The following is an 18,997-nucleotide window of genomic DNA, read 5'->3' as shown; positions in this document are numbered from 1 at the left end:
GGAGGGTAGAGGGGAGGGACAGACAGACAGACAGAGAGAACAGGGGAGGGCAGGAGGGTAGAGGGGAGGGACAGACAGACAGACAGAGAGAACAGGGGCGGGCAGGAGGGTAGAGGGGAGGGACAGACAGACAGACAGAGAGAACAGGGGAGGGCAGGAGGGTAGAGGGGGAGGGACAGACAGAGAGAACAGGGGAGGGCAGGAGGGTAGAGGGGGAGGGACAGACAGAGAGAACAGGGGAGGGCAGGAGGGTAGAGGGGAGGACAGACAGACAGAGAACAGGGGAGGGCAGGAGGGTAGAGGGGAGGGACAGACAGAGAACAGGGAGGGCAGGAGGGAGAGGGGAGGACAGACAGACAGAACAGGGGAGGGCAGGAGGGTAGAGGGGAGGACAGACAGAAACAGGGGAGGGCAGGAGGGTAGGGAGACAGAGAAACAGGGAGGGCAGAGGGAGGGGAGGGACAGACAGACAGAACAGGGGAGGGCAGGAGGGAGAGGGAGGAACAGACAGACAGAAACAGGGGAGGGCAGGAGGGCAGAGGGGAGGACAGACAGAGACAGAGAACAGGGGGAGAGGGCAGGAGGGTAGAGGGAGGACAGACAGAGGGACAGGGGAGGGCAGGGAAGGGAGGCAGGAGGGTAGAGAGGAGGGACAGACAGACAGACAGAGAACAGGGAAGGGCAGGAGGGTAGAGAGGAGGGACAGACAGAGAACAGGGAGGGCAGGAGGGTAGAGAGGAGGGACAGACAGAGAGAACAGGGGAGGGCAGGGAAGGGCAGGAGGGTAGAGAGGAGGGACAGACAGAGAACAGGGAAGGGCAGGAGGGTAGAGAGGAGGGACAGACAGAGAACAGGGAGGGCAGGGAAGGGCAGGAGGGTAGAGGGGAGGGACAGACAGACAGAGAGAACAGGAGAGGGCAGGAGGGTAGAGGGGAGGGACTGACAGACAGAGAACAGGGGAGGGCAGGGAAGGGCAGGAGGGTAGAGGGGAGGAACAGACAGACAGAGAGAACAGAGAAGGGCAGGAGGGTAGAGGGGAGGTACAGACAGACAGAGAACAGGAGAGGGCAGGGAAAGGCAGGAGGGTAGAGGGGAGGAACAGACAGACAGAGAACAGGGGAGGGCAGGGAAGGGCAGGAGGGTAGAGAGGAGGGACAGACAGACAGAGAGAACAGGAGAGGGCAGGGAAAGGCAGGAGGGTAGAGGGGAGGAACAGACAGACAGAGAGAACAGAGAAGGGCAGGAGGGTAGAGGGGAGGTACAGACAGACAGAGAACAGGAGAGGGCAGGGAAGGGCAGGAGGGTAGAGGGGAGGAACAGACAGACAGACAGACAGAGAGAACAGGGAAGGGCATGGGCAGGGAAGGGCAGGAGGGTAGAGGGTGAGGGACTGACAGGTGTTTTTTCTCGGCCCGTGTCTCCTCCAGCAGACTGTGTCCGTAGCGCTGATGCTGGGCCATGGCTGGGGGAGGGCTGGCCACTCTGTCACATCAACACCATCATCATCATGTACATCATTATCAAACACACATATCATCATCATCATCATCACGCACACATCATCATCATCACACACACATCATCATCATCATCATCATCACACACATCATCATCATCACAAACATCATCATCATCATTACACACATCATCATACACACATCACACATCATCATCACACACACATCATCGTCATCACACATTATCACACACACACCATTATCACACATCATCATCACACAATTACCATCACACACATCATCATCACAAACACACATCATCATCATACACACCCACCCCCCTCACATATACACATACACACCCATCACACACACACACACACCCATCACACATACACATCACACATATACACACACATACACACACACACCCATCACACATACACACACACCCATCACACATACACCCATCACACATATACACACACATCACACATACACACACACCCATCACACATACACACACACACACACACACCCATCACACACACCATCACATAAACACACACACACACACCATCGCTCACACACACAGACCAAACACCCACACCCACGCGCACCATATATAAATAGGAATACATGAGCATGGGCATATTACACCCACTGTTTAATAATAACACACACAACATGCAAAACTATCCCTAAACACATCATACAGATCCAGACTGAGATATAAAATCACAACAAATCATACTCAAAGAATAACAAAATTTCTAACACTTGCATAAAGACATGGACTTAAATAAATCATTCTGCAGGTCTGGAAACCTACATATTCAAAAATGCTACACTCAGCTGGGTGTGATTTGGACAGTAAATTCCATGACCTAATCTATGTCTTGCCTTGAAGTTTGTTTTTTCCTAGATAGGTTCTTTTCATGACCAGTAAACTGCAAAAAATCGCTTTTATTCTCAGTCAACACAGTTCTGAAAACATTTTTCCAACATTTCTTTTTTTTATTGATACAAAGGTTTACAGAATCAATTATATTGTATAAACTGGGCAGTACTAAAAAGAATACCGGTCTAAACATTGACCATTCATCTTCAAAATAGTCCTGAAATTTTATGTGCAATGTTATACCTTCTGCAGAAAAGGGATGAATTAAAAGACACAAACACAGGTAAACACACACACACCATTTTGAGATCTGTCCCTCTCTCTTTCTCTCTCTCACACACACACACCAGCAATTACCCGCAAAGAAACCTGTTCACACACACACACACACACACACACACAATATCAACAAAAAAACAAAGAGCAAAAATGCCACATTACTGTTGGTAGGCACACCAGCAGAAGTAGTAGTAGTACAAGCCACATCACACACACACATAGCAGCACTGCACCCAGCAAAAAAACAACAACAGCATTTCATACAGCAATTTTTCCTCCCTCCCTCCCCCCCCCCTCTCTCCCTCACTTGTATTGCTGGCTACTAAACTACCATTATTCTATTCTCACTAAAACAAACAAACAAAAACTGGATACTTAAAGTATGTAATTCTAATTTGTTAACTCTAAAATTCACACCACTCGTTTAACTGCAGTCACATGCAATATTATGAGATCACAGAAAACACAACAGTGTTCAATAATGTTCAGTTCTGGGATGCTCTTGGTTGGTCTTGGTCAGTCATATCAGAAACTTCCTTCCGCTTGGGAGTAAAATCCCAGGAGTTTTAACTCTTTTTTTTCCCCCCCGGAGTTAGTGGGCTCCAACTCCTACATTCAGGTCTGTACATCTGTTGACCTGGGAGAGATCAGAAATATCTCCACCCTTAAGCCACCAAGCGCTGTGCCCAGGATTCAAACCCAGGACTGTCCGATCTGAAGTGCAATGCTTTCACCACTCAGCTGATGATGCACCCGTCACACCACAGTCTGTGTGCTGATAGCTTGCTCCCTGGTGTGGCCTGATGTTTCCAGCTAAAGAGATCTCACTTTACACCATCATCTTCCTCCTTTTACAGGCTTTTGACCGAGTCAGTAATGTCATCTTCCAGGCTTTTGACTGAGTCAGTAATGTCATCTTACAGGCTTTTGACTGAGTCAGTAATGTCATCTTACAGGCTCTTGACTGAGTCAGTAATGTCGTCTTACAGGCTCTTGACTGAGTCAGTAATGTCGTCTTACAGGCTCTTGACTGAGTCAGTAATGTCATCTTACAGGCTCTTGACTGAGTCAGTAATGTCGTCTTACAGGGTCTTGACTGAGTCAGTAATGTCATCTTACAGGCTTTTGACTGAGTCAGTAATGTCATCTTACAGGCTCTTGACTGAGTCAGTAATGTCATCTTACAGGCTTTTGACTGAGTCAGTAATGTCGTCTTACAGGGTCTTGACTGAGTCAGTAATGTCATCTTACAGGCTCTTGACCGAGTCAGTAATGTCGTCTTACAGGCTCTTGACTGAGTCAGTAATGTCGTCTTACAGGGTCTTGACTGAGTCAGTAATGTCGTCTTACAGGCTCTTGACTGAGTCAGTAATGTCATCTTACAGGGTCTTGACTGAGTCAGTAATGTCGTCTTACAGGCTCTTGACTGAGTCAGTAATGTCATCTTACAGGCTCTTGAATGAGTCAGTAATGTCATCTTACAGGCTTCTGACTGAGTCAGTAATGTCATCTTACAGGCTCTTGACTGAGTCAGTAATGTCATCTTACAGGCTTTTGACTGAGTCAGTAATGTCGTCCACCACTTAATTCTTTCTGACCAGTGGGTTTTTTGGTTTGCTTTTTTGACAGGCATCTGCTCCTGTGTAAAAATTATGTTATCTTTTTTTTTTCTATTAAGCTGACGTGAAGTAGAAAGCAAGCAGGTCCTACAATATTATAAGGGTTTCAAATCTGACAGAATTAGGGACTATGGGAAAATCAAACCAACAGACTCTTTACATCACACGTGCACAAACACTCTCTCTCACACACACAGTGCAACTATGTCAGGTCAACTGGCAACGCAGCATTCAGAGAAAAACAAGACCACTCCTACAGCTGTGTCCTTACAGTTTACGACGATGCTGGGGATTGACAGAACTGCAATGAACAGGCACGCACCATTCAAACAAACATACAGCTTCGTTTCAACAACTAGTCCACTGATAATGATAATCATCATCATCATCATCATATTCATAACGATGAAGATAATAATCATAATGTGAATGATAATGCTAAAGAGAACAACAAGAACTGGAAGAAAAATAAGAACAACATTAATCAGGAAAGCTACCTTTAAACAACCAATTACATACACGTGGAGTGATGGCCTAGAGGTAACGTGTCCGCCTAGGAAGCGAGAGAATCTGAGCGTGCTGGTTCGAATCACGGCTCAGCCGCCGATATTTTCTCCCCCTCCACTAGACCTTCAGTGGTGGTCTGGACGCTAGTCATTCGGATGAGACGATAAACCGAGGTCCCATGTGCAGCATGCACTTAGCGCATGTAATAGAACCCATGGCAACAAAAAGGTTGTTCCTGGCAAAATTCTGTAGAAAAATCCACTTTGATAGGAAAAACAAATAAAACTGCACGCAGGAAAAAATACAAAAAAAAAAAAAAGGTGGCGCTGTAGTGTAGCGACACTCTCTGGGGAGAGCAGCCCGAATTTCACACAAAGAAATCTGTTGTGATAAAAAGAAATACGAACATGGATACCAATAATAATAGTAATAATAATAATGATGATGATTCTAATAATGATAAAAGGATAACAACAAGAACAAGTAGTACACGAAGAACCAGAGCAAAACCAGCAACAACAACAACGATGGCCACACTGATTCACCTGTCATTCAGTTTAATCTACACAGCCTTCCTTCCTCCATCACCAAAACACACCCCTACCCCAGAACAAAATGAACAATGAGCCACACTGATTCACCTGTCATTCAGTTTAATCTACACAGCCTTCCTTCCTCCATCACCAAAACACACCCCTACCCCAGAACAAAATGAACAATGACCACACTGATTCACCTGTCATTCAGTTAATCTCACACAGCCTTCCTCCATCACCAAAACACACCCCTACCCCAGAACAAATGAACAATGACCACACTGATTCACTCGTCATTCAGTTTAATCTGCACAGCCTTCCTTCCTCCATCACCAAAACACACCCCTACCCCAGAACAAAATGAACAATGACCACACTGATTCACCTGTCATTCAGTTTTATCTCCACAATACAGCCTTCCTTTCTCCATCACCAAAACACACCCCTACCCCAGAACAAAATGAACAATGACCACACTGATTCACCTGTCATTCAGTTTAATCTACACAATTACAGCCTTCCTTTCTCCATCACCAAAACACACCCCTACCCCAGAACAAAATGAACAATGACCACACTGATTCACCTGTCATTCAGTTTAATCTGCACAATTACAGCCCTCCTTTCTCCATCACCAAAACACACCCCTACCCCAGAACAAAATGAACAATGACCACACTGATTCACCTGTCATTCAGTTTAATCTACACAATTACAGCCTTCCTTCCTCCATCACCAAAACACACCCCTACCCCAGAACAAAATGAACAATGATGACCACACTGATTCACCTGTCATTCAGTTTAATCTACACAATTACAGCCTTCCTTCCTCCATCACCAAAACACACCCCTGCCACTTCTGCTCACAGACCCACAACACTGTTTTCCACCAGCCACCCTTGTTTACAAAATGCATACATTCATTAAAAAATCTAACTTGAACCCAAAGTATGAAAACTGCTAGGGAAGTGTGGTTAAAAAAACCAAAAAAACCCCAACGAATTCACAATCATTTCTCTCAATTTTATATGCGCATGTGAATCCTTTGCCCAGTTTGTTTTAAGTCCACACACTGACACACACACAGCCCTGTAGTGTGTTAGCTGAAGGAAGCAAGCCCCAACCCTGGCACAGTCCAGCTGTGGATGAAGTCACCAAGGGGGTGAAATAAAAAGCTTACTTTTCTTTCTCATTATCTGGGGCAGGGGGCTGAGCCTCCTCTCTGTTTCATGTCACACACACACACACACACACAAAGTACACACACACACACACACACAAAGTACACACACACACACAAGTACACACACACACACACACACACACACACACACACACACACACACACACACACACACACACACACACACACACACACACACACATGCTGAAGGGGAGATGCTGCCATTCTCAAAGCAATGTCTTTTACAGGAAAGAATCAAAAAGGATAGTCTGAATCTTCCACAAAGCAGTATCTTGTACAGGAAAGAATTAACAATGATATTCTCAATCTTTCACACAGCAATGTGGTGTACAGGAAAGAATCAAAGGCAATTTCAAATCCCATTGTAGCAAAGCCTTGTACAGGAAAGAATTCACAATGATAATTTCAAACCCCACAGTCGCAAAAGCTTGTACAGGGAATCATTAACAATGATAACTGCTAATCCACAGTACAGAAAAAAAAGTACAATGTTAATTTACAAATCCACATCGCAGAGCTGAAAATGACTTGAAACATGAAAACCTTGAACTACAAACGACAGTGTGAATCTGTCATGCACTTTGAATGGCTCAAAGTGCCAATAACTTTGCATGCTCAAACATGGAAACCCCTGCCCAACACCCATCGTAGCACTGCACTGACATTCCTCTTTTGTACCAGTCAGTGCAGTGCTGTCATACTGTTAACCCCTTCACTGCTGAACCCTCAGCGAAGGGAGACAGACCAGCGTGACACAAGACTGAACCACACTACTACTTTTTCTTCTGCGTTCACTCGTATGCAAACGAGTGGGCTTTTACGTGTATGACCGTTTTTACCCCGCCATGTAGGCAGCCATACTGTTTTTGGGGGTGTGCATGCTGGGTATGTTCTTATTTCCATAACCCACTGAACGCTGACATGGATTACAGGATTTTTAACGTGCATATTTGATCTTCTGATTGCGTATACACACGAAAGGGGTTCAGGCACTAGCAGGTCTGCACATATGTTGACCTGGGAGATCGGAAAAATCTCCACCCTTTACCCACCAGGCGCCGTCACCGTGATTCGAACCCGGGACCCTCAGATTGCGCCCGTCGAACCACAGTACATTTTGGTCTACTCTTCATTGGCGTCATCACATAATCACCCGCGTCACCATCATGGTGGCCGAGTCACAACATGGCAGCACAGGAAAGGTGGGATTTGAGTGCAAAGGTTCGAACCCAACGCTCACCAGTATTTTCTCAGCCTCCACCTGACCTTGAGTGGTGGTGGTGGTGGTCTGGACGCTAGTCATTCGGATGAGATGGTTACTGAGGTCCTGCGTGTAGCATGCACTTAGTACACGTAAAAGAACCCATGGCAATCAAAGGGTTGTCCCTGGCAAAATTCTGTAGAAAAATCCACTTTGATAGGAAAACAAATACACTCACACAGAGAAAAAAACGAGAAACTGGGTGGTGCTGCACTGTGACAACGCACACTCCATGGGGAGATCAGCTTGAATTTCACACAGAGAAATATGTTGTGACAAAATGTAATATAACACAATACAATACAATACAATCAATACAATACAATACAATGCTTCAATACACTTTTCCTGGGTAGAGCAGCCCAATTTTCTCAAGGAATATTTTGTGACAATACAACACAACACAATACAATCCACCACCCTCAACACCCCCCCACCACCACCCCCTCCACCACCAGGCACACTGCTTACTGTTCGGGCAGAGGGCTCAGCTCACTGTAACACCACCACACTTGTGTAGGAGGGTGAAAATCACCACTATACACACTGACACGAGGTGAATGCAGCAGTCAGCAATCTTCTCAATGCACTGCATGTACCCATGGCTACAGTCCATTGCCATCAACCGTACAAGCAGTAGAAAGTATGAACATGCCACAGTTTTTCATCCGTTTCAGATGAGCTCATCTGAACCACAACACCATCACTATATAAAGTCAACTTTTAAAGACTACAAGCATGTAAAACTAGCACCATGATATAATGTGAAGTTGACTCATTTCTCTGACTTTTTCTCCTTGAAAATACTTGTTTACAAACACTAATGTCTTTGAACTCAAGTCCCCGTTAATCTACCTCACCTCGCCATCAGATGTTTCTGTGTTGTAGAGATGTCAGACAGTAAGCCTCCACTTAGTTATCAGGCATTTAGAGGTTGCAGCAAAGTTACTTTTTTCTTCAGGAAATATTAATTTCTTCACGGCCCTGACATATGTCCACAAAAATCGCTATTTGCCCCATTATGTACATACATGTCAGCTAATTTCAGGATTTTTTACAGTTCTATTCTAAAGTTGATGTGTGCCATTAGCCACCACCAGAAGCAGCAGCCAATCATGCTCTGTGTGATAATTTCTGCATGTTGTTGTGATACCCCTCTCAAGATGCTTTCAAAATGGTGGACATGATTTACATGTGCGGCATAGTTTTAGATAAACATGCTGGCATTGATCAAACAGCTATCATCTGGCATTGATCAAACAGCTATCATCTGGAATTGATCAAACAGCTATCATCTATTGATCAAACAACTATCATCTGGCATTGATCAAACAACTATCATCTGGCATCGATCAAACAGCTATCATCTGGCATTGATCAAACAGCTATCATCTGGCACTGATCAAACAGCTATCATCTGGCATCAATCAAACAGCTATCATCTGGCATCGATCAAACAGCTATCATCTGGTATTGATCAAACAGCTATCATCTGGCATCAAACAGCTATCATCTGGAATTGATCAAACAACTATAATCTGGCATCGATCAAATAGCTATCATCTGGAATTGATCAAACAACTATCATCTGGCATCGATCAAACAGCTGGCACTGATCAAACAGCTATCACCTGAATGCGACCTTATGAACAGTGCTCACCCCCTATCCCCCTGCACTGTGAGCCAGCTGGCACAGGGCCCCTCTGAGCCATACCGGTGGGAGATGATGCTCCTGGCAGGGCCAGCAAAGCCAGACAGGTGGAAGGGAGAGTGATGGAGTCTCCCGTCGGACCAGCGGATGAGCAGGCAGGTAGGCTTATCTGTCGGTGTGTGTCCTCATACGGGAGAAGAGGCTGATTCTGGATGCGCAGCACTTCCCACAGGTGTTGCAAGGGAAAACGTTTCCAGAAGTTGAGCCCTGCTTCCTTCGCTCACGCTTCTTCTTAATGGCCAGCGTTCTCTTGTTTTCAATTGTCTTTATGCCATTAGAGCACAGCATCCTCCAGCGAGAGCGGTCAAGGGCATCAGTTTCCCAGGAAGCGATGTCTATGTCACAGTGAGTCAGACAGGTGGAAGGGTGGTGGTGGTGTGTGTCCATCGAGATCGATGATGACCATCGCTGTCATCCAGCTGGGGGATGGGGGGGAGGGTGGTGGTGGGGGGTAGGGGGGGTGGGGATGCTCATGAATCTATCTGTGAATGCACAGATGACTGAACAATCCACTGGTGGTCCAGGTTGGGGGATGAGCACAGGACTAACAACCCCGCGTCCCCTCACAAAGCCGTCATGGACACAGCAACACAAGAAACCTCTCTGCTGCTGTCCTACATCCCAGAGGCTATGATGGGCAGTAAACAGGTACTGGTTGCCAGGTCATCAGCAGTGCCTCTAACATCTCTATGGTCAAGAGACTACAGGATACAAGACGGAGACGAAAAGAAAAAAATCACACAATGTGAATAGACGTAAAACTGAAGTATACACGCATACATGCACACACACACATATGCACAGTAGGAAAGCAGTGATAATTAAAGGCATGGTTGGGGTGGGGAAGATGACGGATTTTCGTCTAAAATTACAAATGTGGATGGACATCAACCAAAAAACCAAACAAACAGACACACACGCACGCACACCTCCACACACAGAGCACAGACTACCCACCGTTTTGGGGATTCAAGGTGGACGGGGGGCCCCATGACGCGGATGTTCTTGGCGATGCGGGGGTCGATCTGCACGGTCTGGGGCTTGGGGATGCCGGTGTTGATGCGCGACTGTACGTAGGGGTAAGGGGTGGCCCGCTTGGTGCCGCTCACTGCCTGGATCTGCTGCTTGGCCAGGATCAGCTGTGGCCACACAGATGTGTTGTTCTACTGTGTTGTGTTGTGTTGTGCTGTGGCTTTGCTGTGCTGTGTTGTGTTGTGCTGTGATGTGTTGTGTTGTATTGTGCTGTGTTGTGTTGTGATGTATTGTGTTATGTGTTGTTTGAAATTCACCAAATCACTCTTGGGCTGTCTGACCCGATAGTAATGATAATAATAACTGTTGTGTTGTGTTGTGTTGTGTTGTGCTGTGCTGTGTTGTGTTGTGTTGTGTTGTGTTGTGCTGTGTTATGCTGTGCTGTGCTGTGTTATGCTGTGTTGTTGTGCTGTGTTGTGTTGTGCTGTGTTTTGAATTATTTATTTATTTATTCTTTTTTTCCGCATTAATTTTCATTATTTATCTGCTTACTTTAATTTATTTATTTGTTTAATTATTCATCAATTCAATGATGTATCCATTCATTTATTTAAGCTTTTCTTTTTCCCCTCAATGCCTGACTAAGCGTGTTGGGTTATGCTGCTGGTAAGGCATCTGCTTAGCAGATGTGGTGTAGCGTATATATGGATCTGTCCAAACACAGTGATGCCTCCTCGAGCTGCTGAACTGAACTGAGCTGTGCTGTGTTTTGATATACTGTGCTGTGTTGTGATGTGCTGTGCTGTGTTTTGATGTGCTGTGCTGTGTTGTGCTGTGTTGCGTTGTTTGAAATTCACCAAATCACTCTAGAACTGTCTGACCTGGTGGTAGTAGTACTACTACTACTACTTCTACTACTACTGATAATGATTATTATCATTATTACTGATATTTTCATTATCATTATTATTGTGATTAGCCTCTCATAGGGTAGAACTCAACTTCCAGGCAAGTCTCACTTATCCAGTATATCATTATCATTGCCATTATCACTTTTACTATTGCAAAATGTATCCACATTCCCCCCCCCCCCCTCTCCCCCCACCAACACCCCTCAAGTCTAATGGAGCGTGTTGGGTTACGCTGCTGGTCAGGCATCTGCTTAGCAGATGTGGTGTAGCGTATATGGATCTGTCCGAGTGCAGTGACGCCTGTTTGAGTAACTGAAGTGCAGGGAAGTGAAGTCAGTGAAGTGAAGTGAGCTATGACGGGCGCAATAGCCGAGTGGTTAAAGCGTTGGACTGTCAATCTGAGGGTCCCGGGTTCGAATCACGGTGACGGTGCCTGGTGGGTAAAGGGTGGAGATTTTTACGATCTCCCAGGTCAACATATGTGCAGACCTGCTAGTGCCTGAACCCCCTTCGTGTGTATATGCAAGCAGAAGATCAAATACGCATGTTAAAGATCCTGTAATCCATGTCAGCGTTCGGTGGGCTATGGAAACAACATACCCAGCATGCACACCCCCGAAAATGGAGTATGGCTGCCTACATGGCGGGGTAAAAACGGTCATACATGTAAAAGCCCACTTGTGTGCATACGAGTGAACGCAGAAGAAGAAGAAGAAGTAGTAGTAGTGAGCTATGTATCCAGTCACCTTGTCCTTCAGCTGGGCGTTCACCTTCTCCAGGGTCAGCATCTTCTCCTGTAGTTCCATGATCCTCTCCTCTGCCTCAATGCTGACGCCTTTACCTGTAGCCACACACACTACGCCTTTACCTGCAGCCACACACACTACATAACACTGTTTACCTGTAGCCACACACACTACATAACACTGTTTACCTGTAGCCACACACACTACATAACACTGTTCAGCCTTTACCTGTAGCCACACACACTACATAACACTGTTTACCTGTAGCCACACACACTACATAACACTGTTTACCTGTAGCCACACACACTACATAACACTGTTTACCTGTAGCCACACACACTACATAACACTGTTTACCTGTAGCCACACACACTACATAACACTGTTTACCTGTAGCCACACACACTACATAACACTGTTTACCTATAGCCACACACACTACATAACACTGTTTACCTGTAGCCACACACACTACATAACACTGTTTACCTATAGCCACACACACCACATAACACTGTTCAGCCTTTACCTGTAGCCACACATGAACTAATGAACTACTATTGCTACTATCACTACGAGGTGGTGGGGGACACTGTTATACAAGAGGTAAGTTTCAAAGCCAGACCTGAACAAGCTGAGTGCTGAGGTTTGACAAAGTGCAACCCCCCCCCCCCCCCCGACACCCCCCCGAAAAAAACAATAACAACAACAACAACAAAAACCCAACAAAAGCTCATGATAAACATATAGTCAGATCAACGGTCTCACGTGAAGATACAGATACAGTACACACACCGATATATCTCTACACGTCCATGGCCACATACAGACACACAGGCACGCGCACACACACACATGCCACGCACAAATATACAGAGAAGGAAAAAGAAAGACAGTTTACATAGAAGATACTGACAGACAGAAACAATATAAAAAGAAAAAAAACACAAACACTTAAATAAATGAAGCTGTCAACACAAACACATTCATCTGAGCCTCACCCTAACTACATTCTGAATTCAGAGACAGACATGGACACATACACCCAAACAAACACACCGTGATGCGGACACACAAACAGTCCCACACACACACAAACAGACACACAAACCAAGGTATATATATATATACTGACTGTCCACATCCTGTTTCTTTTTGTCATTGACCAGTCGGAGGAGCTTGGTGGCCATTCTGAAACAGTCACACAGTAATAACAATGATAATACTGCACACACCACACACACACACACACTTCTGAAACAGTCACACAATAATAACAATAATACTGCACACATCACACACACACTTCTAAAACAGTCACACAGTAATAGCAATAATAATACTGCACACACCACACACACACTTCTGAAACAGTCACACAGTAATAGCAATAATAATACTGCACACACCACACACACACTTCTGAAACAGTCACATAGTAAGAACAATGATAATACTGCACACACCACACACACACTTCTGAAACAGTCACACAATAACAATAATACTGCACACACCACACACACACTTCTGAAACAGTCACACAGTAATAATAATAATACTGCACACACCACACACACACTTCTGAAACAGTCACACAGTAATAATAATACTGCACACACCACACACACACTTCTGAAACAGTCACACAGTAATAATAATAATACTGCACACACCACACACACACTTCTGAAACAGTCACACAGTAATAATAATAATACTGCACACACCACACACACACTTCTGAAACAGTCACACAGTAATAACAATGATAATACTGCACACACACACCACACACACACTTCTGAAACAGTCACACAGTAATAATAATAATACTGCACACACCACACACACACTTCTGAAACAGTCACACAGTAATAACAATAATAATACTGCACACACCACACACACACTTCTGAAACAGTCACACAGTAATAACAATGATAATACTGCACACACACACCACACACACACTTCTGAAACAGTCACACAGTAATAATAATAATACTGCACACACCACACACACACTTCTGAAAACAGTCACACAGTAATAACAATAATAATACTGCACACACCACACACACACTTCTGAAACAGTCACAGTAATAACAATGATAATACTGCACACACCACACACACACTTCTGAAACAGTCACACAGTAATAACAATGATAATACTGCACACACCACACACACACTTCTGAAACAGTCACACAATAATAATAATAATACTGCACACACCACACACACACTTCTGAAACAGTCACACAGTAATAATGATAATACTGCACACACCACACACACACTTCTGAAACAGTCACACAATAATAACAATAATAATACTGCACACACCACACACACACTTCTGAAACAGTCACACAATAATAATAATAATACTGCACACACCACACACACACTTCTGAAACAGTCACACAGTAATAATGATAATACTGCACACACCACACACACACTTCTGAAACAGTCACACAGTAATAACAATAATAATACTGCACACACCACACACACACTTCTGAAACAGTCACACAGTAATGACAATAATACTGCACACACCACACACACACTTCTGAAACAGTCACACAATAATAACAATGATAATACTGCACACATCACACACACACTTCTGAAACAGTCACACAGTAATAACAATAATAATACTGCACACACCACACACACACTTCTGAAACAGTCACACAGTAATAATGATAATACTGCACACATCACACACACACTTCTGAAACAGTCACACAGTAATAACAATAATAATACTGCACACACCACACACACACTTCTGAAACAGTCACACAGTAATAATGATAATACTGCACACATCACACACACACTTCTGAAACAGTCACACAGTAATAACAATAATAATACTCCACACACCACACACACACTTCTGAAACAGTCACACAGTAATAATGATAATACTGCACACACCACACACACACTTCTGAAACAGTCACACAGTAATAATGATAATACTGCACACATCACACACACACTTCTAAAACAGTCACACAGTAATAACAATAATAATACTGCACACACCACACACACACTTCTGAAACAGTCACACAGTAATAACAATAATAATACTGCACACACCACACACACACTTCTAAAACAGTCACACAGTAATAACAATGATAGTACTGCACACATCACACACACACTTCTGAAACAGTCACACAGTAAGAACAATGATAATACTGCACACACCACACACACACTTCTGAAACAGTCACACAATAATAATGATAATACTGCACACACCACACACACACTTCTGAAACAGTCACACAGTAATAATGATAATACTGCACACACCACACACACACTTCTAAAACAGTCACACAGTAATAACAATAATACTGCACACACCACACACACACTTCTGAAACAGTCACACAGTAATAACAATGATAATACTGCACACACCACACACACACTTCTAAAACAGTCACACAGTAATAATAATAATACTGCACACACCACACACACACTTCTGAAACAGTCTCACAATAATAATAATAATAATAATACTGCACACATCACACACACACTTCTGAAACAGTCACACAATAATAACAATAATAATACTGCACACACCACACACACACTTCTGAAACAGTCACACAATAATAACAATGATAATACTGCACACACCACACACACACACACACACACATCTGAAACAGTCACACAATAATAACAATGATAATACTGCACACACACACACACACACACACACACACATATCAACTTTGTTTTTCCTTTGTTTTGTTTATGTTGTTTCTTTTTTTTATGTCAAAAAGCAGGTGTTATTTGTTCAATTTACTACCATAGAATAAAACTGACTTTTCACACACACACACACACACACATACACACACAGAGAGACAAACTTTGTTTTTTTCTTTGTATTGGTTACGTTGTTTGCTTTTTGAGCTTGTTTTTTGTTTTTTTGTTTTTGGGTTTGTTTTTTTAGATGTCAACAAGCAGTTCTTTATTCAATTTACTACCTTAGAATAAGATTCTAACTGACTATCACTACCTTCCCCTCCCCACACACAAACACACATCCACACCCAAACATGCATGCACACACACACACACACACACACACACACACACACACACACACACACACACCCTAAATCAGTACCTTTTGATTTTGTCTTCCTGTTTGCGTGCATGTTTCTTCAGCAGCAGGTTTTCCTCGTGGATGCGGAGGTACTTGTCTTCCAGCTCGTCGCGGGCCCACTTGGACACCTGCCGCCTCTGCTGGGTCGCCTTGTGGTCCAGGGCTGCTGGGCCTGTGTTCGAATCCCATCACTCGGTGCCATCACCACATCATTCAATAACACATGGGTGGAAGTGGAAGTGACTGAGTTTTTGTGATTCTGACATGTTTGCGACCAGGGCCCAGGTGGGTGCTTTACCGAAGTATGTGTCTTAACACCAAAACAAAGTAAAACAAATGAAAAACAAAACCTTAAGAACAATGTTAGAATTATCACCAAAATACCCATACAGAAATCCCTGTGATAAAGAAATGTACTTCTACCCATTATAATGGCATGATCTCATTCTGTACTGAAATTACACCATTCAGAGCCATGATCACTTTCATTCAGTCTATATGCTGTCATCACACAATCAATACTATAACCACACAAATCAACACCATTACCACATTCAGTGCCAATATACATTCCTGTCAATAAATGTTATCACTTATCAGTAATCAAGACAAGAAAACACACACACAGACACAGACAGACAGACAGACACACACACACACACACAACATGGGGCATTAATCTCGTTTGACTCATTCCAGATGCACAGAAATACCACATTAATTTTTATATAATTATAAATCACACAAACTACTATTCACAGTGATCTTTATCATTACTCTTGTTATCATCCTCACCATTATCATACAGCATTAACTCTCTCCATACGAACGGCGAAAGAGACGACGTTGACAGCGTTTCACCCCAATTACCACCATCAAAATATTGCAAGCGGAAGGCTCTTATACTGAAGAGGTGAATGTTGACAAAGAATACCACAATTCTGACGACGGAAGCTAAAGGTTGGGTCATTCAGACACCCACTGGACATCCGAGGGGTCTGTGTAGAGGAGAAAAGAGGACTGGCCATACTGAGTGAGCTAAACAGACAGAGAGAGGAGAGAGAGCAGTGATGATGAGTGCTGTACCTGCACTTCTGAAAGCATTGTTGCTGGTATCCTTCACTGGAATACTGTCGTCAGCCATCATGCAGCTGACTGATCCCTGAGGGTTTCAAGTTGGTCACCGTCACTTGCTTCACTGTCTACCTAAAACAAATTCATTTTCTGATATTATTCTCTTTGTGTATAGTAGGGGTGTGTGTGTGTGTGTGTGTGTGTGTGTGTGCGTGTGTGTGCGTGTGTGTGCGTGTGTGTGTGTGTGTGTGCGTGTTATGTTATGTGTTTGGGTCTTTTTTTTCTCTGTGTGTGTGTATGAGTGTAAAAGGAAGGGGGCAGAGAGGGAGAGAAAGAGCACTTGTGAGGTACAGAGGGGTTGGAAGTTGGGCCAGAGAGAGAAAAGAGAGAACACAATGCAGATATAGTATTTGTATATATCTCCTGTGGCTACAGATCAATTCAAACTGCTCACCTCAAATGACAGCATTGCTAGTCTGGTGCTACTCTTTTCTATTTATACACAATGCTATCCATTTGTACTGTATTCAAACTCTTTTTTGTGCATATATGTACAAAGCTCATTTATATCCACATCTCTGAAGCAATATTCATTCAAAAGCAGTATACTTATCAGTAACTTTGTAAATGAAATTGTGTAACGTGTCAAATATGTAAGCTCGTGTACTCACTAACTCAAACTTGAATCTGAAAGTATCTCACTATCTGCCATAGCAAAATGCAAGGTTTACTTAAATATGAAGTCAAGTCCTTTACCAAAAAATAGAGTATATCATGCTATGCTATACTAACACACACACACACACGCACACACACACACATGCACACAAACACGCACACACACCAGCTGTCCTCTGTAGATCATTGCAGTGATACATACTTTCATAATTTTAATCATTTTGTTACCTATTTTACAATCACTGCTTACTACTTTTGTTGTTTCGATGTTCTTGCAGGTCTAACTAATTTTTATGTTGTTTTTGAATTTAAAAAAAAAAAGTAAACAAAATTGTTGTGCAACGTCAATGGACATGCCCAGTCATAGCTACTGTGTTGATATCAGCATCACACAATAACAGAAAAAAACAACTACCCCCCCCCCCCCCCCCAAAAAAAAAAGAGAAAAAAAAAGGTTAAATGTCACTATCATATGCTCTTTGTGTTGTGTCCCCATTATTCTTTATATCACGGCAAAGTTCCAGTCACTGGTACTTGCCTCTGGCACTTGCCTCTCGCTCAGCAGACTAACTTGATAAGAACTACAAGTCACAACATGATTTTTCCTCACATCCAGTGAATCAAACGAACCCACACCAAAATTTTGATCAGCAAACCACCTTATTACTTTTTACAGCGGTACTGTTACCCGTGAACATAGTATGATTCACGAACCGACTAATTCTAACAGCACCCAAAACAATCCGTGCGAAAAATAAGCAGACGCTCTCTTATCTCAGTAGGCCGCCATTGCAACCAAGGACAACAACTTTTGCACTGAACGAAACATGTGGCCGCGAATCCCTTTTCTTGGTGAGAATTTACTGAAACACAGCAAATGAATCAACTCTAATATTAAACATGGTGTTTTATACATACTCACCTGAGGTTCATGAGGTAAATCTGTCCCAGTGGCTTGAAAATATTGA

The 18,997-nt window shown here is 43.5% G+C and overlaps 1 protein-coding gene across 5 annotated transcripts in view; it reads right to left on the bottom strand.

Moving 5' to 3' along the window:
* LOC143285977 (protein fantom-like) overlaps window positions 1-18,997 on the bottom strand; it is an 84,794-nt gene that overhangs the window by 65,751 nt on the left and 46 nt on the right. For 3 of the 5 annotated variants that reach the window (XM_076593438.1, XM_076593441.1, XM_076593442.1), the window contains exons 1-8: window positions 18,952-18,997; window positions 17,364-17,483; window positions 16,299-16,449; window positions 13,245-13,300; window positions 12,107-12,201; window positions 10,435-10,616; window positions 4,528-4,557; window positions 1,396-1,482 (exon numbers count right to left, since the gene is read on the bottom strand). The exon at window positions 18,952-18,997 is cut by the window's right edge and continues 40 nt beyond it. In XM_076593438.1, coding sequence (XP_076449553.1) covers window positions 1,396-1,482; window positions 4,528-4,557; window positions 10,435-10,616; window positions 12,107-12,201; window positions 13,245-13,300; window positions 16,299-16,449; window positions 17,364-17,424 — 662 coding nt within the window. In that variant the 5' untranslated portion in view covers window positions 17,425-17,483; window positions 18,952-18,997. The remainder of the gene's footprint in view (window positions 1-1,395; window positions 1,483-4,527; window positions 4,558-10,434; window positions 10,617-12,106; window positions 12,202-13,244; window positions 13,301-16,298; window positions 16,450-17,363; window positions 17,484-18,951) is intronic. The other 2 variants (XM_076593439.1, XM_076593440.1) reach the window with 2 other exon arrangements.

The sequence above is a fragment of the Babylonia areolata genome, chromosome 9, assembly GCF_041734735.1.
Source record: "Babylonia areolata isolate BAREFJ2019XMU chromosome 9, ASM4173473v1, whole genome shotgun sequence".
Lineage (NCBI taxonomy): Eukaryota > Metazoa > Mollusca > Gastropoda > Neogastropoda > Buccinidae > Babylonia > Babylonia areolata.
This window is presented reverse-complemented; position numbering and strand designations above follow the sequence as displayed.